Genomic DNA, 23528 nt, shown 5'->3' on the forward strand with positions numbered 1-23528 from the left:
TTCACACCGGACAAGCAGGGAGGGGCTTCTTCTTCTTTCAATTGCATGTCCAGCAGTAAAAGAGTCTTGGTATACGAAATGTTAAAGCAGTGCAAATCTGGCTTCAGGCTTTTCCTCACACAGCTCTTTTCCGATCCATGACAAACTTGGTGTCATAGAATTCCGGCCAGGCGCAAACCACAATTATTAATTTCTCCTCCTAGATCCACATTCACCACCTTAAAGAGCCGCCATCCATACGTTACTACCAAATCCGAGTACCCAATTGGTCGACCTGGTTTACTTTTAACCCGTGAATAATGGCTGCGCGTTTCGTGACGAATGAGCGTAAGAGAACACATTTTTGTGGGTTTACGTAGACTTTTCATCGGAAGTGGCCGCTTGAACGCACGTTGCAGAGGGCGATGCGAATTTAGCTTCATGCGTTTTAATCATTAATAAACGTGTGTTAATCTGATGGGGAAACTTCATGAATACAGGTTGAACCGCCGGGAAGCTAAAAGAGCCTAAATGAATGCTGGGACCAGCTAATCAATAGATCCGTGATGACGCCCTTGAAGCCTTTGATCTACATAAACCTATGGACAGATGCGGCTGGATGGAGGTGTATTTTGGATAGGAGCTGACCACTGCTTGGAGGGGTTCTATTAGTGCATATGGAGTCAGTCATGGTCACATACACACAAATGCACATCTGTCAGCAGCTTTGCATGAGCTGAGACATGCAAGTGAAGAGGTGCTACTCCTCTATATGTTCTGTGTGTATGTCACAGCACTCCTGGAAGAGGGATGCAGCATTTCCGCCTGAATGCGGTTGTCAGTGGGCATCACTCAGCCCTGCAGTGTGGCAGGACGCGGGGATCATTAGTGGAGACGGAGGAGGTGAGAGAGGGAGCAGAATGGAGGAGAGTAAAGCAAAAAAAAAAAGGGGGGAAGAGGGGCAGTGACTGTGTGAGGCAGGCGGTGTGTCTTAATATCCATCTTGAGAGCATTACACACACGGCAATGCACTTTCCACTCAGTCACGCAATCACCTCACCGCAGAGACCCCTACACGTTACCTTCCTCTGTCATTTTCTCCCTCTGTCACTCTCTCCTCCTTTCCCTCCATCTCTGACAGACCCCTCTGTGCATCTCTCAAACCGTGCCCTCACTTCAATATGGTGTGATGCAGCTTCCTTTTTCTCCAGATCCAGATTTATCCATCGTTCCCTCGCTCCAGCTTTCCATCTCGGCACTCTGCTCCACACGTTAACCCACTCTGCATCACACAGCCAATCGTCTCCATGCCCCGAGGATCACCGATAGTTGACCTGCTCTTAACCGCAGAAAGGTGAAACAACTGTTTTACACATGGGGGACATACGCTTTTCTCACTTCTTCTCCACCTTTCTCTCACTATTCATCTTAACTCTTCACCCCCCACTGCTACACACACCAGACGATCAGTGCTTCAACCACCGGCTGATTCCATTTTTATGAGACTTTTACGTCATGCCACCTTTTCTGTATGTTTTGTGTGCCACTATATTATTTCTTGTCTTACATTTAAGTAAACAACCCTCCTGATCATTCCTCCAGGTGTTTGACCTGCCCACCAGCTCTTCAAGTCGACAAGAACCATGACTCTGACATTTAGAGGGAAAAAAAGAGCCAACCTTAGTAGATTAGTTTTGTTAGCACAAGTGCAGACTCACCCACCACTTGCTTTATTCTGAAAGATGCAGGTCTCGGGGTCCATCTATTTGCATTACTGTCATAGCTTTTCTCGCACCCATATTAGGTCGATTTGGTGAAGCGTTGATCCTAGTTCATCCTAGTTTGATCCTAACATGAGCAAGTTTGGCGTTTGACGCCAGTTTTGAACACATAAGCACCCCAACTCTACTGATGACAAGCAAACAGCGATGTGAGGCTGAGAAAGGTAATGTGGCATTATGCCACCTCAACTGGAAGACTGGGGAGTTTTAAGGATGTGGAGTCAGAAACTGGAATAGAGTGGTGTGGGTGGGAATGAAAGTAATGTAATGGAGGTTCGTGTGGGACAAATTTTTGTATGTTTGTTTTGTTTTAACACCGCAGCTTGTGCTTGCAGCCATTTTTTATTGCTCACCTGATGCTGACACACCACAAGAACCAGAGATTGGTGACTTGAACCCAAGTTGTACTCAGATTTCCCAAACTTGACTTGTTAACCCTTGTGCTATCCTAGGCACTTTAACATTGGGAGTTGGGTCATCTAGACCCCACTAGACAGTGCGCTGAGCCTTTTTTCTTCAATGATTTGTGATCTTCACTGGTGTCCATGGATTACATGAAATCTTTCCACCTTTATCCACCTTTGTCATGGTAGGGAGAACACGTCAATGCAAGGGTGGGGTCATAGGATAGCATAAGGGTTAAACTCAGCCTCAAGAGCAGAAGACTTGGCCTGACACTTTGAGATTTGGGAATTGTAAAAAAAAATTTTAGTTGTTGGTTTTTACCTTTTAGCTTTAGAACACCGCTGTTAGGTAAAAAAATAAAGATTTATTAACAATGCTACAGCACTGAAGGTTCAAACACAAAAAATGTTTGTAAGTGCGCCCACACCAAAAGGCTTTTGAGCTTTTTAAAAGCGTTCCCAGTGGTCTTTTATTTATGATTATTCCACTTTTAGCCAAAATCAAAAAAATCTGTGTCGTTTTCTAGGACATAGTTTTTGCAGAGAGGCAGTGGTTCAATGAAAATTCTGAGAGCTCTTTGTTTGCATGTTTTCTAGCTAGCTAACAGCCCCTTACACCTCAAACCTAACATTAGCGGTGCAACAAAAATGGCAAGCAATATTGGAGCTATCCAGCTATACAGTTTTGAGCCAGATGTCAGCTCGTACCAAGAAAACAAAGACGTACATGGATCAAGTTGTCTACAAGTGTATGCATCAGAATGGAGCGGAGCAGGTATCTCGTGGCCCGCCCAGCAAGTTTTCTATGTCACAATTATGCTCTTTTTCCAAAGAGGACAACATTTTTTCATCTGCTCCTGATTCACATGATCTGAATAAAGAAATACTCAAAAAATGTAATTTTAAGCTTAATTTTCTTAATATATGTCCTTCATCGTCAGAAAAAAGCCACACGAACATATTAAAACACCAAAACATGATTTTAATTGGAGTGGGTTTTTAAATACAGTCATTTGATAACAATTGGTGATATTAAAAAGTTTGTTTTGATAAAAAGTAATAGGACTTGTCTTGACTTTGACTTAAATGCAGAGCATGTACTCTTGAATTAGTAAAAAGGGACTTGTGAGCATCTCTGACAAGAACACAATTTTCTTTAAACTCACAGCTATCCAGCATGCTTCCTCTTTTGAGTTAAATCCTTTCCGTGATTTTGCATTTTTCTTTAACCAACTTATTACATGTTTGACATTTCAAATGAACAGGGACAGCTCGTAGCTACAAACCTTTATCCTGTCACACAGATGCAGCTTTGACCCCCTCTGCTGCCCTCCTGGCACCTCCCTGCCACACGTCTGGACGTCGGCTCGGCTGTTCTCCGACCGCTTGTAAGGATTTGAGAAAAGATGCTGCTTATCTGACTGGAAAGGCAAAGGGGGCAAATTACCGTTGCACAACTGCCTACAAACCGTTGTGTGTCATGTGATTAGCCTTATGTAAGAGATTGCGCGCATCTGTGCGAGTGTGTTTCTGCAATACCCCCCCCCCCCCCCCATCCTCCCTGCCCCTGGCCCACGCCATTTACCCATTTTGCACTAATTGAGAGATCTTTTTTCAGAAGCTGTTATTGCACTCATTTAATTATTTATTTTGACGGGAAGCAATCCGGTGGCTAGTGAAGAGATTGTGTGTGCGTGCGCGAGTCTGTGTGGACCAGAAGAAAAAGGGATGCGAAGCAAGATTTGGTCAGCGTATAGCTTTTTTGACTAAATGTGTTTTAAAGGGTACAGCGACTGTAGGCCAACTGTACTCTGTGGGGCTTTGCATGCATGAACAGGAGGTACAAATCTTTCTCCATGTGTGTCTATATACTGTACGTGTGCACGTGTGTTGCATCTCAGAGTGCATAGCTTTTTGAGTGCAATGGGACTGCACTAATGGATACACACTTGAGCTGAAGTGTGCAGAGTGTAGCTGAAGTGCAGCCAAGTCTGGATCCTAGTTCTGCTTAGAAGCTCCACAATCTACTCCATAGTGTTCCAACTCTTCGTTTTTTAAACTTTTTCAAAACCTATATTTATCAGTTTAATATTTGCATCCATTCTTTTCTGGCTGCATGAGCTTCCCCTGTCTCCCTTTCAAATTAAGAGTCCCGGAGCACCAACTGTGGATTACAATTTTTGTCTTTGCCCCCGCTTCCCCCATATTGTGCAGTGAAGAAAACAAAATAAAAGAAGACGACATGTTCCCACCAGTAGTCCTGACCTTTATCAAGTGCCGGCGCTTGAGGCGGGGGGAATGAGACATTAGAAAAATGACTGGACATTATTAACCCCTGCTTCCTGACACACACTCTTTGCTATAACAGCTGGTCTGACGTCGGTTCTGATTCCTTATTCCTTAGAAGGCTTTTCTCTGACAGCAAAGGTTAAGCCAATGCTAGCTGATCAAACTGTCGATAAAAATTTCATATGCTGGGACACATCACATGAAAAAGAGAAAAAGAGCTACAAGTCCACCCTGACCTGCCAGCTCAGATTGTTTAACTGGGATTGATCCGTCGATGCCAGCATTTCTGTGTGTGCCACTTCCTGCTGAGAATTGATGTTTCATTGTAAAGCAGCGGCGGAAGCTCTTCAAATGATCAACTTCTGAGGAAAAAAAAGCTGGACCTGCGAGGTAGAAACCGAGCGTCGGTGCTGACAGTTGTAACCACTTTGAATAGGACTTCACCTCTTCGTCATTTTTTCTTTTGACCCGTTTTTCACATGCACATGACTGACACATGTGCGTGCGTGGCTTTCCTTCTTCTCAAGTCAATCAATGAGCAGAGACAATTCCCCGAGTGACATTTACAGAGAAGAAAGAGATCCATTTATCACTTTAGTTTTGGGATAATAAAAGAATGACTGAATGAGCCAATACGGATGTGTGCGTGTGTGTCATGGGTGTGTGAGAGAGAGCACAAGAGAACAGGCAAAAAGAGGGAAAAAGATGAAAAGGGGATTTCAAAAGCACATGAAAAGAGCAGGAGAAATAAGTGAGGGTAGAGGGAAATGAGTGATAAAAAGGCTACTTTGTGGGGAGGACTCTGTGTGTGAAATAGAACAAGTGAGGAGAGAAGGGACGCCTGTGAGTGACTGACAGTGAAAAGGAGAACACGAAAAGAAGGGTACAGGGGGAAAGCGCCTAGAGTACGAGAAGAAAAGGGAGACAGACAGGGAAGGGGATAGAAAGACGCTCTTGGCACAGAGAGAAAACCAAGGAGAAAGAGGAGACGGGGAGAAAAAAAAAAGAGGGTCGAAGATAGAAACGTAAAGGAGACAGTCGAGAGACAGAGCAAGGCAGACGGATTGGGTTCATTCAGGGCTATGAGCAGACTTTGCATTCAGACCTCACACGGTCAGCATACTAAACACAGTACCCTGTGTCCTGACCCAGATTTGTGCCGTTGACATACTATTCCAAATAGGGAAAAATTTCACCCTCCCTCATGATTGTAACATACCTCAAAACCCAAACCTTCCCCCTCGCCCCAGCTGGTCTCACAGTCACCTCATAACCTCACCCAAATCCTGCACCGCCCCACACATATGCTGGCTCTCCCACACAGATTTGCTCCCGCATGGGTTGTTTCACACATAAAAGCCCACTAAACCATGAATTTTTTTTTCACCCGAAAGTTTTGGCGTCTGAAGGGTCCGTGCTACCTGAGGTGACCTCTACAGCTCTATCCAGAAGACTTCCAGCCTCAACATATCAGCCATCCATTAGCATAACAAGCATTTTTCCTGAACATATCTCTTGCTGCATCTCCTCTCCAACGCCCTCCTTTTTTTTCCTTTTTTTTTTTTTCCTGTCCACCTGCTTCAATCAGTCAGCATTAACTACATTTCCCTTTCGGAGGCAACTCCCTCCATCACTCGCCGAGCGCAGGTAAACTGATCATTGGCCCTCACGCAATCCTTTGACCCGTGACAAAAGCTTGATAGACAGTCCCGGAGAAGCGAAGGACCCGGCACACGGCTGCCAGGAAGGGGTGAAGAGATGAAGCGCAGAGAAATACGCTTCTTACGTCGCTGTACATCATCCCTTTCTCTTGAGCAGACGGGGCAATATGCACGCACATAAACACTCGTGTGCATGCACAAAGCCATCAATCCCTTGCGTGCAGGAAGAGATATCAGATGGGGAGAAAAATTGAATTAGGAAATATGGGCACCGTGATTTGTGGGAAGCCAGTTTTGATGCTGGGAGAAATATAGTGCTAGGAGCACACTTCATGTTAAAGAGCAAAGCAAAAAAAAAAGGAAAGAGGGCTTTACTTTAGGTTACAATGGCTTGATCTGAAATATTCATATACATGTATGACAAGATCAGCACCATTATGTTGATCTCTCTGCAGGGCTTCAGTGAATGGACTGAATGAAAACCCATCAGTCAGTTTAAATTATGAAGACAAGATACATTAAATAAGCCTGTAGATGGGCATAAAGAGGGGTATTATTGTAGCCTGATATCAATCACATTCTACAGCGTCATCAGTATGATAATATGCTACAGGCTATTTCAAGGATAAATCCACCATTATAATATGTCACAAAGACTGTAATGAAAGGAAAACATATTATGGTTTGTGTAGTGCACTTGAAAAGCTGTTACTGCCCGTGTTTTAGATTAATCTGTAAGGAGACACATGATGCTTCTGTTAAATAATGAAGTAACATGTGATTTTTTTATCTTTTACTTTATCTGTTTTTTACTAATGGAAAATGTTGGAAAAATATTTTTGATGGATATAAAATTCTTTCAAAACTTTCAAACTTTAATAGCCAGAAAAATGAAAACATAAGACATCTGCTGGCTATTGGAAATATCTTAAGCAAATATTAAATCACAAATAAAAATTGACACATTTGTAATATGTCGCACTATTAAGGAGCATGCTAATATGGAGCAGGCTAGCCAAGGGCTGTTATCGGGGTAACTAAAAGACAGAGCTGACAGAGCAAAGCAGAGCAGGTCCTGTGGTGGAGGAGAAAGACAGAGAGAGTCAACCCAGCATGACTACCGCCTGCCTGAGTGGAGCAGCCTGCCTGCAATTAAGGTGGAATCAGGGAGAAATCTGCGCTGCCTTGATAATGAGTCTCGTCTGAATTATTAACGAGAGCTGGTCCCCCGGGACCCTGGCTCCCACTGAGCCCATCAGCCCAGCAGCCCCCCACCCACCCAAAAAAAAAAAAAAAAAAGGAAAATACATACCCACATGGACGCACAGACACGCTCATGGAAAGAGAGCCACACACACAAAACAGCCCTATACACTTAAATGTGCAACAAGCATGCAGGCACAGAGTCCAAATTTTGAAACATTGCGAAGGATAAAAGCATTTTATTCACGTCGAGGGTTATTTAGAAAAATTAACAAAGGGCAAACTTTCCGAGGACAAGGCAATGTCACTTAGTTTTCTCCTGTTTTTGAACAATTTTGAACATTAAATGATTCCAAACATCCCACACATAAAACTAACCCCATAACCTGTGATTCATTTTCACTTTGTCTACTCCACTAAGTCAAGTTTATTCAACATAAAGGGCTTTTCATATGAGAGCCACTTATGTTAAAATGAGATATTTAATGTGAAAAGCATTCCTAGTCATGCATGTAAAGTGCTTAATTTTAAGAAGTTTATTATGTCTGTTATATTGCTGATCTATGACTCCTCTGTTTTTTGTAATCTTCTTCGGAAAAGATGCAAAACCGGTTGACGACAAAGGGCTTTTTATCAATGAGTTCACACGTCCAAGGATGCTGGGTTCACCCCTATATGCCTGAAGGACAATTGAGCCGAAAATGAGTGACACTGGCGTTGATTTAATTAAAATGAGGGTATAAATGCGTTTGCATGCACAGGTCCTCCATCAGCCCCAGCATGACACAGCTTTTCTCTGTTCTTTTTGCCCGTTTCCTCACTGATTCCATGAAAATAAAGAGATGTGCTAATCACACACTAGTGGTGGAGCTCTCAAGTCCTCCCCCTCCCAAAATAAATCCCCACGGCATCAAGCTAAACAAAGTTTCAGTAAGAGCTGCAAACCACGATTGGTTCCTGTAGCTGTGAACAGATTCAAACAGAAATCTGCAAGAGCTTACCAAACAGAGCTAAAGATCCTATATGTGCCAACCCTTGCGTTGCACATTCTTTCAAAAACAAATCCGAGGGCAAACATGACCACTGCGAGCTTTTTGGGCAAAATATGTTCACCCCACCTAGAAAACAATGTCCCTCCTTGGTGGTTTGAGGAGGCCCTATTTCTAAATTTGCTGCAAAATATTTGTCTTGGTCAAAGACTAAAGTAGAGACCATCACCCTGAATAGCTGAATAGTACGAAATAATGTACCATGTACGGGCAAACATAAAAAGGTTGTAATTATGTCACCACGCAGAAATGTGGAAATTCAGAGTCAGTTTGTGAGAACCACTTCTGCAACTGAAGTTCACTTTAAAACCAAATGAGCTCATCCTCTTTGGAACTCTTGAGTCTTACTGTTGAAAGGATATTTTCTGAGCAAAGTTGAGCCTCTTCGGTCGTTATCCTGTGATCTTTCAGATAATGTAAGTTTCCATAAGAGGAGGTGCGCTGCTTGAGGCTGTCTGGATAACTGGTAAACCCAAAATCCTGACGCCACACCTCCCTTGAGAAAGACTGAGCACATCACTGGACTGAAAACCACATAGACAGAAAGAATGTATAGAATGTCCAACAGAACGACAGCGCATGACAGGAAAGCAAAAGGATAAAAGAAGAGATCAGTCTGGGTTGAGAAGTGTCTGGCAGATAAAAGAAACCAAAGTAAAAATCAAAGGCGAAATTAAATTGTTCTTCACATCACTGTCTGCTGATTGCAGACTCTCAAAATTTGAATGTGTGCCCATGCTTTGGCAATTTGCATGAACATTAATCATTTTAGTGAGAAATGAACTGCCATGACTGCCTGAAGGCTGCGCAGAGAACGGCAGTAAGAGCGAGGCTCCTGGCATTACTCGCTCAGTTCAAGCTAAATGTGCTCCCCGAACCCAAACTGGCTCCAGGTGAAGCAGCCAGGGGAAGATGTGAGGAATTTGTAACCCTACACCATAAATCTGTCCAGCACACAGTGTATTCTCTCATTTTATTTGAGCATAAGCGAGTGTGTCATACTCCCAAATTAATCTGCTCCCCCCTGAGCCAAGACAGAGGATAAAGTATGAATCAGCTGTAGTCTAGGGTGGTTTCTAGTCTCCCCAGAGTCCCCCACCATCATCAAGTGGCATAAGTGTAATTTACAACTCCACACTCTGAAAGTTTGGAGCCTCTTCACGTTATAGTAAGTCTCTGTCAAACTGCTGTCTTACATTTTTCCATTAACATTCCTCAGATTTATCAAGTGTCTTTGCAGCAGCTGCCAAAGCCCATACATAATGACAGGATTACAGGAGTCAGGCTATCTCTTTACCAATAAATCAATTAGATGAAGAGACTTGATCGAGTCCTGTTACAAATACTGCCTGATGAGATGGACGTACTTTTAAGTCCCACTCGGATCATCTTTTTATCTATCTTAAAAGCATTCCCAGTGCTCTTTTAATTATGATCATGCTGGACATAGTTTCTGCTGAGCGGCATGAGTTCATTAGAAAGTTATGGGCGGAACTGTTGGCGCAGAGTAAGCCCACCTCCTTCCCATCACCCATCTGTTATGCCTGCTCTCCCGCTCGGCCTCTATCTCCTGACACTCAACCCAACCTAACATTAGCAGTGCAACAAAAATGGCGAACAATATCAGAACAATCCAGTTTTGAGACAGGTGCCAGCTCGGATGAGGAAAACAAAGACGCACATGAAACCAGTCGTCTACAAGTGAATGCATTGGAATGGAGAGGAGCTGTAGTGACTTGCCGTGGTAACTTGTACGTCACATTTACAAGCTTTTTCAAACTGCCTTTTTTTCGTCTGCTTCTGTTACACAGCGATTTGATTAAAAAAATACCCAGGAATCCGAGTTTAAGGGAAATTTCCCATTAGCAACTTGTAAAATGCCACAAGAACATGTTAAAAACGCCAAAAACATAATTTTCATCGGAGTGATTGGGTCTTTAACAATAAAAATACAAATTTTTCACAAAGATTGTTTTCCTATTTTCCAAGATTTCCCTTTTAAAAGACAATCTGTCTTCCCTCGAAACTCCCCATCCTTCAGCTGTTTTTGTTTGGAGCATTTCTGGACAAGCCGATTTCTGTCAATACAGGAAGCCCAGTGACCCTTTGCCCGACTGGCCCTGAAGAAACCCCTGCCTAAAGTCTCTTTATATATAACACTCAAGTCACTTTGGATTAAAGCGTCTGAGTGAGTGTTTGGCAGACTTGCCGCCCCGCTGCACAATCTACGACCATTTGACTGGCCCACGAGATGAAAAAAAAAAAAGTCTGGTGCTGTGAGGACACAGAGGGTAAACTATGCATATGAATTAAGCCGAAACAGCTTTATGTCAGTTGCTTATTAGTTCAGCTGCACTCACATTGTATAATGTGCTGACATCCTAGACGTATTTATCATACATTTCTATCTTAATAGGGTTAATACTTAGAGAGCGTTTCTGTGCAATGGATTTTCTGCATCCCATAAGTACTCGTGCTGGGATATACAATAAAGCAACTCACAGTATAACAATGGCATCATCTAACCCCCTTGAAGTTAATGAACTTCTAGGCGCCCACAGGGCAATTCCACCACCAAGTGGTACCCCACCATTAGAGGCATTATGAAGTCAAGAGCGAGACTACATATACCATTCACTGCAGTGACATGCTGTCAGACCAATAAGAGGGCCCAAACACAGACGCCTATACAAGTAGACAGCCCCTCCCCCTGCAGTAGCCCCCACAAAGACACACTGTGCACTACCAACCTTGATGCTTTGTTGCAATTGACATGTGCTTCTCCTACGCATAAATTCAGAATGCATCTAAATGCAAACAGGGATACTTGCCCCCAGATATAATTAGCCTTGAAAATATCCAACTCTGTTACATACAGAGGGATTTCCAGCCAGTTTCTAACTTCAGCTCAAACATTTCTAAGATTGGGTCAGCCTAGATACAGATTGTTAGGAAATTAATGCAGTTGAAGTTACCACTAATCTACAGGGTGACAAGGACAAGCATCCCTGTGGAAAGTGTAGCAGGGTTCATGAGAACACATTTCTACGTATCCTCTCTCCAGTAATGAGCTGATTAAGGCCCTGTGACCTCAGAATCTTGCAGCCTTCCTAGAAGTCAGAAGCCATTAGGTATTTATAGGAGCTTAATGCTACTGTCTAGCTGCACTGCCTGACTAGTATCCATCATCGAGCCGGCATCCCATCCTTTCCAACGGGAGTCAAGCAAGCACAATCTGCTTTTGAAGATATTCATTTCCAAGAACCTCTGTACTAATCTTTGCTCCAGACAAATGGTCTGGAAAGGTTTCTTTCCCTTTAATCCATCATTTCCTATCCCAACAGTCAGGCCATCCAAGAAAACAGCAGAAATGCACACTCTTAATTAAAGCTATAGCACTGAGTTCAAGTTCTCTTTAAGGTTGGGTATGAAAAGAAATCTAACAACCATAACTGCATTTCATTTTGAAGAATAGTGAAGCCAAAAAACAGTTTTAGATTTTCTTGTTTTGTTAGAATTTCAAATTGCATTCATTAAACGTCCCTATTAGTTTGATTTAATTACCCAGTTTAGTATAAAACAAACTCATAACCAAACATGTGTAGAAAGAAAATGTGACTAATAGAAGAATATTTATCCAAATAATGTCAAATCAGAAAATAAATTGAACTTGTGAATCAAAAATGGAATTCAGTGAAAAAATGAGCTTTCTCATTTTTTAGGAGTTTCACTTGTTCGAGGGTGTGCAGCAACACTGATGGTTTTTCTAGCACATGTATGTCTGCTGTGGACTGAGCCTATTTTCCACGTTTGGTTGCTTCCTGTGAACATGGAACACATGCAACTCTGTTTGTTTACATTACCGCAATGTCTCGAACCAAAAATCAGGTCAGGGCTGTTACTGACATTAAGGATGCCTGCTTTAAAAGTCTTACCTAATCCCCCGTCATTACTTAGAATGGGCCTCATGTCTCGCCTGAGGCCTGAAATAGCCAGGGACCTCAGACGCCCCATAAACCCCTCTAATTTTCAGTTTCATAAATAGCCGACTAGGACTTTTGGTCTTTAAGTAAAGATGTCTTGTGGTTGGGAGTCGCTGGTGCAAGTGCAGAGCTAATGAAACAATGTGTACCTGGAGACACACCTTAGCAGTCAGCTCAGTTTAATAGGACAGGTTGCTTAGGTGCCATGTGATTAACTCCGAGGCTAAAAGAAGAGACAACAGGTGACAGAGTTTATGTTTCGCAACTGCAGCAACAGGTTTAGACAAAGACCTAGAGAAACAACTATTTTTTTTTATCTTAAATGAAACCCATCAGATTAGGTTTGATTAATTATGCTGGAAGAAATGTGAGCCGTTTGTACCGTGAGCTTCACAGATCTTTGCTGTTAAAACAGCGAGATATCAGTTTTACAGGAACGCCATTGTGCTGGAAGACAGGTAAAGCTGGAAAAGAATCTCTGCAGATCCAGTGCAGAAGTTAGAGCCCAAACTATTGCATTCAAATCACACATCTTACCTTCTTTGTGATGCATAAATAAATAAATGACAGTTAAGGTTAAAACCCAGTCTTAGTAAAGTTACACCATCAGGACAAGCAATGTTGCCCTGCTGATCCCACTGCCCTCAGATGGCTATAATGAATAGAAACAAGATGAGGCTGGGAGCAAGGGCTGATAACATGGGCTGATGTCCAGGAGGTTAGGCTTTCAGCCAGACAGACAGCAGTAGTGGACTTGTGGTCATATGTGAACAGGGCAGTGAATACTTTACACTGTGGAAAGCTGACCTGCTCTCCCACAAGTGTCACCCCATTGATTCTCCTCAAACAGATAATGAGAAATGTGTAGTGCCCTCTCCATAAATCTGAAACACTGAATTGGGATGGAAATAACTAAACACAAGGAACTGAGGGGAATTCATGGACTATTTGTTGGGCTTTGTGCTGCTTGGATGAAGAAGGGCAGAACTAAAAGGGTTTTGGGTACACTTTCTGTCATCATTGACATAACAGGATTGACAGCTGTAATGAACGGAGACGCCATTCATGCCCAGCTGAGCTGAACCCCCTGGTAACATGTAAGGGCACACGTGGGGAAGGAATTATTTTGACTTTGTTAATAGCCATATGATATTAAAGGGATTAAGGCGTCAGAGCTCCCCACTCTGGCTTGTAGGGTTCAGTTTCTTACCTTCCAGCCAGCTGAACTGTTGCTGTCACCCTTATCCTTGAAATAGGGCACATAACGGACCATCCAGTCATATATCTGTGACAGCGTCAGCCTTTTTTCTGGAGTGCTCTCAATGGCGCGCGTAATGAGATCCGCGTAGGATTGGTTCCCCCACGCGTTCCGCCGCGAGGATTTGGCTTTGCGCAAGGATCCGGTCACGTCGAGCGCCGCGCCAGCCAGGCATGGGTGCGTCCCGCCTGTGGGTGCCGGTGCGCCGGCTGGATGCTTCAGTTCTCCGGGCGTTCCGCCAACGAGCCCGGCTCTGCACGCCGGCACGTCTTCCGGTTCCACCTTGATGTTGGCCAGCTGAAGTCCTCCGCTCACCTCGTGTCCAGTGGGGAAATCCTCCAGGCAAGGCAGCGGCCAGGTGCAGGAGCGAGGCCGGCTTTGCGGCTCAAAATCCGAGTCAACCTGATGAGCGTCTAATTCTTCGTCCTCCATCATCAACATTTAGTCGGAAATGGAATAAATCAAAAGGAAAGGCAAGAAGAGAAACTGCCTTCGTCTCCTCTTGTCGTAAAAAAATCCTTGAAATATGCCTTTTTAAGTCAGAATCTGTGCCGTTTCAAGGGAGTAAAACAATCATCATGAATCCAAGAAAATCACTGCCTTGCATGAAGAGATAGAAGTAATAAAAGTAATAACAAATTCTTGTCCATTTTTGACTACAGGTGAATTTCATAAAAAATAAAATCCGGTTTAATTAACAGTCCATATCACCTTTACGCACTAAATCTCAAACGTGTCTGAGTCAGTCATAGGAGGGGGGGGGGGGGTTCTATCCACTTGCAGCAACAGATGATATTTCAGATAAGGAGCCAAGCAGCCGTCGATAAATCCTCCACAGGACTACAAGAAGAATGAAGCAAAGAAGAAAGGAAAATCTGTAGAGCTGTGCAAAGAGCATCCACTGAGGCGATAATGCGTGATTACCGTGAATTATTAAATCTTCCAGTCTGCCTGGATTAGGCTGGCAGCGACACATTCAAGTCCATTCAGCCTGAACAGCACCCAACTGTCTGCAATTATCACGGAGAGGCGTGCGCTTGTGACGAATCGATCATTTCCCTGTCTGGATAGAAAAAATGATTAGAAAAAGAAAGAAAAAAAACGGCGTTCAAATGTCGTATCCAGTTGTCAGAAGGATTTTTTTTAAGTGTGCGTGTTCTCACGCGTCCTGTTGGTCCCTCCTGTCACCTCCTCGCCTTTCTCACTCTCTCAGATGCCGCACATGCTGTCATTTGCCTACAACTCGCTCTTTTCGATGGGAGCCGAGGATGACGCGCCGGCGCTGTATAGTAGAGATGCTGCCAATTGGAGCGCGCGCACGAAATCAATACTCTCCGAACATGATTACAACGAAATCCCGGACTGTCTCCCTCCCTCTCCCCCTCTCTCTCCCTATTTATACGTGCGTCTCTCTACCTCTCCCCCTCTTTTTTGCGCCGTCTATACGAACAAAGGTGTCATATAAACCCCCCAAATCTTAATCAGAACTCGGTGTTTTTGTGTTTTTATTATGCAAAGCGGAGCACATGCAGGTTCTTTGTGTGCCAAGCTTCACGTGATATGACGCTAATAAATAAATAAATAAGATCCCGCACCATCTCCAAACGCAAAAAAGGCGCGTAACAATTTGTCCCGCGTGTACTGCGCGTGCAAACTGCCCTCCAGGGAGAAGTTCCGGCACCCAGACAGTTTCACCTCCTCTTATTATTTGCGGGTAATACCTTAGTGAGTGTAATTTACTGTACCGATTAGACAGATTTAGATCAGATTAGATCAACGGAGATTAGGTAAACCAAGATTTTAATCTGAGAGGAGTGGGTTGAAGTGGGGCTTTTCGGAGGATAGAGGACGCGTAATCATCCCTGCTCTTCCACAAAGTAGTGAGAGAGAAAGGGAGGTGGGGGGTGGGTGAAAAAAAGACTAGCATATCATCTGAAATCGTGTTTGTTGCAGCCGGTAGACTCCTTGTGCATTCATGGGTTTGAGTTTGTGGTCAAACGCTTGTGCGTAAATCTGCTGCTGCATGGGTCTGTTCAGGAAAGAGGGGGAGATTCCGACCTTTTACGAAAATCTGACAGGTGGGCGGGCAGAATGTCACATTGGATTTTGCCCAATTGCTTGTGTATTTCCAGTGCGAGCCTTTTTTGGACCTTTTAATGTAAAATGTGTACACTCACCCTTATCTAATATTTTCAACAATTAAATATTTTATATTTTTAAAAGATTTTCTTAAGTTGGTCTGAAATCTGCAAAACATTCCCCTGAACATTGTGTTGTTTTTATAACAAGTTCTTGTGGAATTTTTGTAATTATGGAGGACATGTAAAAAAATTAAGCTTAAAATAGCATTTCTGAGTATTTCTGTATTCAAATCATTGTGAATCAGGAGCAGAACGAAAAATGCCATTTATGAAAAAAAAAAACTGCAATCAGAAAGCCACAAGCTGCTCCACTCCATTCTGGTGCATCCAGACAAATCGATCCATGTACATCTTGGTTTCCTCGTCTGAGTTGGCATCTGGCTCAAACCTGTACGGATGGATAGCTCCAATGTTGCTTGCCATTTTTGTTGCATCACTGATATTAAGTTGGGGCTGGTATGGGCTGTAAGCTAGTGGAAGAGCATGTAAACAAAAGTATGATTGGAAATGAGGGTAGGTTTACTCCGTGCCAACAGTCCAGCCTGCACTCAGAGATGAATTTCTAATGAACAAATGTCCCTGAGCAGAAACTATGTCCTACAAAATGACTTCTTTTTTTTCTTTTTTTTTTGGCTGAAAACAGCACAATCCTCATTAAAAGACCACTGGTAACACTTTTAAAATAGATCTAAAATAGATCATTGAAGTGGGACTTAAAGTATTCCAACAATTTTCTCGGTTTGACTTGTGAGTTCCCATCATAATATTCAACAGCTGAATAATGAGTTGCTCCTCACCACCCTCAAGCAAGCGCAAAAGGCACTTCCTGAGAATGCAAGGAGGTAAACGGGCAGAGAACAGCACCCTTTCCACGCATACAAGTGTGCATGCCTGAAAGCTTTCAAATTGCATAAGACCACCACGCTGCAAACTCCGACATGAACCATGTTGAGAAACTCCTCCAAAACCATACAGTTTTAGGGAGGATGCGTCATCCTGTGTGTCACAGAAGAATTTCATGCTGTGTCCCACCCAAATCACAAGATTAAAATGCAAACTAGCTATTAGTTTACTTATTTAAATACAACTAAATAATATTGTTCATTATAGACATGATTACGGGGAAATCATTTGCTATATTTCAATCACAGCCACCCTAGATTAAAAATCAAAACAAGCCCGGAGGCAGATACGCCTTTTCCAGCTTCTAGACTTTTACACAAGGTTTTGCTTGAGATGCCTCACAAGCAACACTTATGAAAGCCATAATTTTGGTGACACTTCAGATTACACAATGCGCCTTGATTACACAGGAAGTGAAAGAAAACCAAATGACTATCAAGCAGGCAAACAGGCAGACCCAGAGTCTCACAGCAGGACTGAATGTCAAGAGAAACAAAACTGCTGGGATTGGAGAGGAACCAGACAGAGGGGAGGAAGGGTGAGGCGCTCGGTCCCCTCTGGGCTGACTCTGACGTTGTCCCCCATACCAGACATTCCACAGGCAGCGTAGCTGGCTTCAAGCTCTGAGTGGCTGACCCTGGAACAGCATGTTGTGCATAGCAATGATCATCTCTGTGAGCCACAAGGGAGGCAGATCACCACATGAACAAGTCACAGCTTTGCATTTCGTCAAGTTGGAGGGTGTCAAATTGTGTTGGAATCTTGTTCAAAGAACAGGGGCTTTTTTTTTGTAAGGCCCATCCTGATTCCTTTGGTCACAAACTTAATATTCTTTCAAATGTGTCTCTGTGAGCCATTGTCTTCTAAAGTATCCTGAGAAACCACAAGGACACCCTTGGGAAAGGATGTCTGCCTGCAAAAGCTCCTCCCCTCCCAGCGCACAACCCACGCTGTCTAACAAGACCAAGGGTTCCCAATTACACAGGAAGAAGGCTCAATTCTTCGCTTTCGCAACAATGGACTCTGGAGGTGAAGCTTGATTTCAGCCCCTCTGTGGCATTGGCCCAAAGAAATCTGACTTAAAGACTTCCTCCCTGGAGCAACTGCCAACTTTCTACGGCATCTTGGCATCTGCAACTATGAACATTATGTTCAGAAGCAAGGAGAAGATGGGTGCCAAGAGTTTTAATTAAGACTGTTTTGTAAAATGGGAAATATAGGCATGTGCAGGTAATGACTTCCATTCCCATTCGAAGGTCTAACACAATATGATTAACGCTATCTGCCTTAGCCAATTAATTAAAGCAACAGCTAAAAATGCAGAGCAACCAAATGGCCCAGAGAGGGAAACCAATGTGCAACGTCTCTCATTCCCACAACGGAAGCAGGATTAACTGTAGAAAAAAAGATGTCAAAACACATGGTGGCTCTAATATTTCTGTACAAATTCTGTACGACAAAACAATAAAAACATGCATGTACAGTAATGCCATCTACTCTGCAACATAATGATGCAAACAAATGCTGTCAACGTATTCAATACATAAAGGTGGTTTTCTTGAAATTTATTCTCACTTTTCAAGAGCGAAATATCAAATCTGATCAGCTAAAAGAACAACAAATGATGGGAAACTAAGATGAAAATAAAGAGCTGGTATGACAAAAATATATTTTTGGTGGACCAACTTGCATATGGTCTTCTGCAAAGAGTTAAATCCTTTACTTATGTGGCTGGCAACATCCACAAAACCATGTAGGCCTGATGCCAAGATGCTGATTATCCTAGCTATGCTTCTGCTCTCTAGGCAACGTGGAGGTGTAGAGGGACTCACAAAAGAGCACTGTGCTAAACACAAGTTTAAGTGGAAGAAAGCCAGTAGACTGTAGTGTATCCATGCTGGACATATCAAGCCTTAGGCAAGGAGGCATCTCCCTCTTTAATATATAATTCACTCAGAGCTGAAAAACTATGCTCCAGTCCTTGGAGCCAGTAGTCTGTTTGTGGTTGTTGGAACATCAATAGATAATTTACTCTGACGCTAACTTTTGTCTGCCATCTTTGTCAGATATTCAACTAAATGATGCTCAGACTAAAATGGTCACTATAAGTTAAAGTTTTTTTTTTTTTTTTTTTTAAAAAGGGGGATTAGGGTACTGGAGGTTCAAAAGTGCGGCTTTCTTTCAGTGTGCTCTAAACGCATGTGGAAGCAATGCCACCTCACCTTTCCACCTCAGTGAGCTTGTCCTCATCAGCCTTGAAATGCAGGTAGGTCAACATGCAGAGACAGGCATCAGCCCCGGAGCTGTCCGCTCAGACATGCACATGGTCACTCTACATCTCAACTCCAGCAAATGCATCTTCCTGCAAGGGTATTATTAGAAACAATCTTGTCTTTTTGCCAACATTATTATCATAACTGACAGGATGTGCATTAGTTACTTCCGCCTCTGCAGTAGCTTGGCCATGTTGACACACTAATATACAACCCCCTTTTTCCAATTTCAACATGAGCAATGAAGGACCTAAGGCAACCATAGTGCTTTCACTTGTAATAGTCCCAGCTCAAGTTCCCATGAAAAAAAGAAAGGATACTAATGGGTTAACAGTAGAAATGAAAGGGGAAGAGAGGGAAAATCAATGCTTTTGTGGAAAGGAAGAAAGAAAGGCTTTCACAGGTCTATGTATCATTAAGCAATTGAGAAAGCTAATTAGAGTGGGGTAAACGATGTGCAGATCGCACAGCTAATTATTTCCATGGCAACCAGAGCTCCTGTAGATGATGAGAGGTAGCGTTCACTTTGCTCCAATTAAGACCATCCTTGTGGAAAGAGAGACCCCTGGTGGACATTTATTATATAAAAAAATGAAATTGAAGATTTAAAAAAAAATTTTTAAAGCAATAACATAAGCCATCTGAGGCATTGCAAAATGTTTGTCAACTTAAAATATATTTAAGTATTTTCCAGCTATTTGTTACTATAATATTTTCTTTATAGTAGGCACAAAAAGTAAAAAATAAATTAAAAAAATACTCTGACAGGTCAGATTAACCACAACTGTAACAGTTTAAGCAAAGTAAATCTGTATTTCATCACATTAAAAAGCATTTAAATGGAAAGGAAAACAATAACAAAAACATTTTTTTCCATTAATGCTTAATGTCTCTGCTTGCTTGGGTCAATCTTCTCCAGATGAATCAGAGGTTTGAGCTGCTCGGCAAAGCTGCGCATGTCTTCTGACACGGTGTCCTGTCCGGCCGGAGCCAAAATGCTCAGTTCCACTAAATACGACAGCGACATTCGCTCTGTATTTTCCGTGTTCCCTGGTACTAGGATGCGTGAAACCTTGCTAACCACAACTTTCATTGCTCCTTTGCGAAATATGTGACCACTGGCCACAAACTCATGGTCCATGCGAAAGCCCATCTCATTGAGGAACTCCGGAAGGCTTTGAGAGGCAGCTACATCGACACAGTTGCGAACCAGAGCATGGCGGCTCTTGTCTCCCACTTCTGGCTGGCCTAGATACCGCAGGTGCCATGGAGAAGTAGGGTGGGAGAGGGAGCGTCTGGCACGCAGAATGAAGGGGTTGCCTTGCTGGCCTTTCAAAAGGTAAACCAGCTCGTGGTCGGTGAAAGTCTCTGGTTCCATGTTGTCACAGAGACCACGCAGGCGATGCAGGAGGCTTTCCAGAGCCTGATCCAAAACACTGCCTGAAAAAAACGAGAAAATAGAATATCCTTTAAAGACTCATATAGTAAGTTCTTTACTCCCACTATAATTATTTCCTGCTGTGATACAACTTTTTAAAAATGAATATTAAACATATAATCCTCCATCATGAAATTAAAAAATGTTCAATGTTAAAATTAGTGTTCGTTTTAGATCTCTTTTTTTTACAAACACAGTTTCAATAAACACTTCAGATGTGATGAAAACATGAATAACAGGTTTCATGAATAAAAAAATTTAAAAAAAGCTTTCCTGACTTGAGGATTATTTTTCCATAAATCTTTATGCATCTATATAATCTTAAATACTTCAGTTTACTAAATACAAATGTGTCCAGTAAAGTGCAGCACAAACAGGACAGGAAAACCTTAGAAATATATATTATTTTCAAGACAGAAAGTAACTGAGCACTCTTTCCACACTCTTGACAGTGTGGTTTGCTCTTTAATGCTACACCAACACTCATGATGGAAAAATAATTAGCTCAACTTAATAGTTTTTTTTTAAAGACTAATATTAATGGATAGAAGTTGGTTTTAGCAACAGAATGAAGATGTAAACATTATTTTTCAAATAATTTAGCCAGTGAACTTCATACTGGCTTCTAATATATGTATTCTGGAAAAATACACCGTTTTATCTGTAAATATATCAAGCCTCTATATCTCTGGTTGAACCTTCTATATCTGAATCGTCTCACCTTGTAACAGATATTCCATCATGTTGATGGCACCGCCGGTGACGGGCATAACTGTGACAGGAGGAGCTTCCATCTTCTTCCTGATTTAAAGTAATAGTGAATGATGGCATTGTCATTCACTTAGCAAAAAGTACTACACTTGAAGTTTATTTCATTGAGGACACGTGAGAATAAGTACAAGTGTACGATAGACCATGTGTATATTGTGAAAGAAGTATTAACTGACTGAAAACTTCTTCAGACTAAATTGGAACATTTTATGTTTTGAATTTAGCAATACTAGATTGTGTTTAAAAGTTTACTTCAAGTATATCGTCCCACTAGCCAATTATACATGTAGTAAACTAAATAGGCTACTTTTTGCAAAGTGTTGTTGGACTACTCTATTTCATTTGCAGTTGTTTGATGATACATGTGAGTGACATTACCAATGAATGAATGAGTAAACAGAAAACAGTTGTTAGCTAAATTAGCGAACAAATACAACTACCAATAGCAGGCTTATGCTAACTAGCAAAAGCAGTAGACGTTTCTCACTACAGAGTAAGATGGTTTACCTGAGCAGAATAAAGAGTTCGGCGCAGCGTTAGAACTGACTAAAGTTAAGATATTTTTGCTGTTTGTGGTTGGTTTCCACGGTGGGCCCCCTGTTTCACCGGTTAGCTAATATCCACACGGCTGCTAGTACCAGTTAACAGTTAGCCTACATGGAATTACCAACTCACGATTTGAGCTGTTACTGTCATCAACAAAGTAATTTAAGGCATTCGTACTTAACTTAAAAAATAAAAAAAGTGTTAATGAAATATATATTGTAACCCGTTCTAAAAACAACCAAAATTTGATGCTAATCAGAAAACAAAGGCGCCCAAGTTCTTCCTTGGCTTTTGTTTTTAAAAGGCGCTTTCAATCCAGTTTAAAGCTCGTTACTGCCACCTACTGAAACCCCGGAATATAACCATTCATGGAAGCAACTTTCTGTGTTAGCTTTTTCCGCGCAAACAGGTATTTAGGCAAATGATAAAACAATAAGTACACGTTGAATACACTTATTGAACTTAAATTTTAGCAATGTAGAAAAAGGATCAATTACAGTAACCCAAACAGGGGTTACTTTAAAAATACAATCCATAAATAACATTTTTTTAAAAATCAACTTCAAGTCATTTGATTTACAAAAACACTCACAAACCAAAACGTGCTCTAAAAATTGAAACTATTATCAGTGCAGATAAGTAACTAAATGTATTTGAAAACCTTGCACATATTTAAAAATAATAAAAATATATATGTAGATTTCATACCGAAAATGTTGTAATAGTAATTGCTGGCACATAAAAAAATAAAAGCCTAGCTCTGTGGGCCTTTTTTTTAAAACTCAGATGCTGTCTTCACAACAATTACAATATTTTTACAATTAGTTTTTGTTAAATATTTTCTTTTTAAAACATTGAATAAAACATTTAAAATTCAGACATGCTGCTATAGTTTTTGGCTGATTGAGGTTCACAAACTTTTTTAAGATTTGTGCTTAACCTTTTAAAGTAAATGACAAACATTCCATCAGATGCATATTTTACACATAAAATAATAAAGATATAAAAACTGTGTTTTGACGGATTCCGAAGCCTTTAAAGAAAAAATATTTAACAAAATTTGTGTCAGAAAAAATAATGGTTCAGAATAATTTAAAGGAACTTGTTTTCTGTTTTCAAAGCACTTGCTGACAGTATCAGGTACAGACACAAAGCAATGCTATATTTCATAAAGATAATTAGCAAGCAGTTATTCATTTTCTGACACAATGGAAAAAACCCTTCTAAGGGTTTCCATTTTGGACCTTGTAGGGTGAAGTTTACTTCAACTCACAAAACAGAATCCATGTTAAGGCAACTTCAGAACTGCTAAAATATCGCAACAATTACCTGCTCAACCTATCCAAACTGCTTTTTGTGAATTTTATTTCACTGTAAATGGTTTCATTGTGGGCTAATTCACGGCCATTGGTCTTTGCAGGGGTTCTAAAGGCAATTAAGGAATAAACAATGGAGGGTTCTTCTTCCACCTGCAAATAAAGAAATAATGATTAGTGGAAAATGATTAGTAAATGATTAGTCACTTTATGATTTGTGGAAAATGTAAAGGATTATTACTCACACTTGTCCGTCTTCTGAAAACACAGCAAGTGCAAAGCAAAGGAAATGCTAGAGGGTGAACATAGAAAAGGTGTGATGGAGCTGTTAAAACCTCAGGCTCATTAAAACTCTGAAAGTAAAAACCTCAGAATTTGCACCCCAAAGAAAGCAAAAGAAAGAGTTTCTGCTTGGAGAAAAATAACGAACAAAGTAAACGCACGAGTTTCTGATCTTATTTCCAATTACGAAGTGTGTTTTGGATTTAGGCCCCCTCTGCAACTGAGTTTGACCCCCCTGTAATATGAGTCTA

General features: G+C 41.7%; 2 protein-coding genes across 5 annotated transcripts in view; both read right to left on the reverse strand.

Annotated features, from left to right (window-relative positions):
* LOC101169064 (forkhead box protein O6) overlaps window positions 1–15000 on the reverse strand; it is a 30756-nt gene extending 15756 nt beyond the window's left edge. The window contains exons 1-4 of one of the 4 annotated variants that reach the window (XM_078933618.1): window positions 14771–14976; window positions 14532–14670; window positions 13560–14447; window positions 3451–3585 (exon numbers count right to left, since the gene is read on the reverse strand). In XM_078933618.1, coding sequence (XP_078789744.1) covers window positions 3451–3585; window positions 13560–14048 — 624 coding nt within the window. In that variant the 5' untranslated portion in view covers window positions 14049–14447; window positions 14532–14670; window positions 14771–14976. Of the gene's footprint in view, window positions 1–3450; window positions 3586–13559 lie in introns of all 4 variants that reach the window. The other 3 variants (XM_078933621.1, XM_078933619.1, XM_004078283.5) reach the window with 3 other exon arrangements.
* A 4717-nt stretch (window positions 15001–19717) lies between these two features.
* med18 (mediator of RNA polymerase II transcription, subunit 18 homolog (yeast)) lies at window positions 19718–22043 on the reverse strand. Its single transcript, XM_004078269.5, has 3 exons — window positions 21641–22043; window positions 21084–21163; window positions 19718–20364 (listed from the first exon to the last, which is right to left on the reverse strand). Exons 2-3 carry the CDS (start codon window positions 21154–21156, stop codon window positions 19808–19810), a joined length of 630 nt encoding a protein of 209 aa, XP_004078317.1. The 5' UTR covers window positions 21157–21163; window positions 21641–22043; the 3' UTR covers window positions 19718–19807.
* Between the last annotated feature and the right edge of the window lie 1485 nt (window positions 22044–23528).

The sequence above is a fragment of the Oryzias latipes genome, chromosome 16 (assembly GCF_053564925.1).
Source record: "Oryzias latipes strain Hd-rR chromosome 16, Olatipes_Hd-rR_3.1".
In the NCBI taxonomy this organism is placed as follows: Eukaryota; Metazoa; Chordata; class Actinopteri; order Beloniformes; family Adrianichthyidae; genus Oryzias; species Oryzias latipes.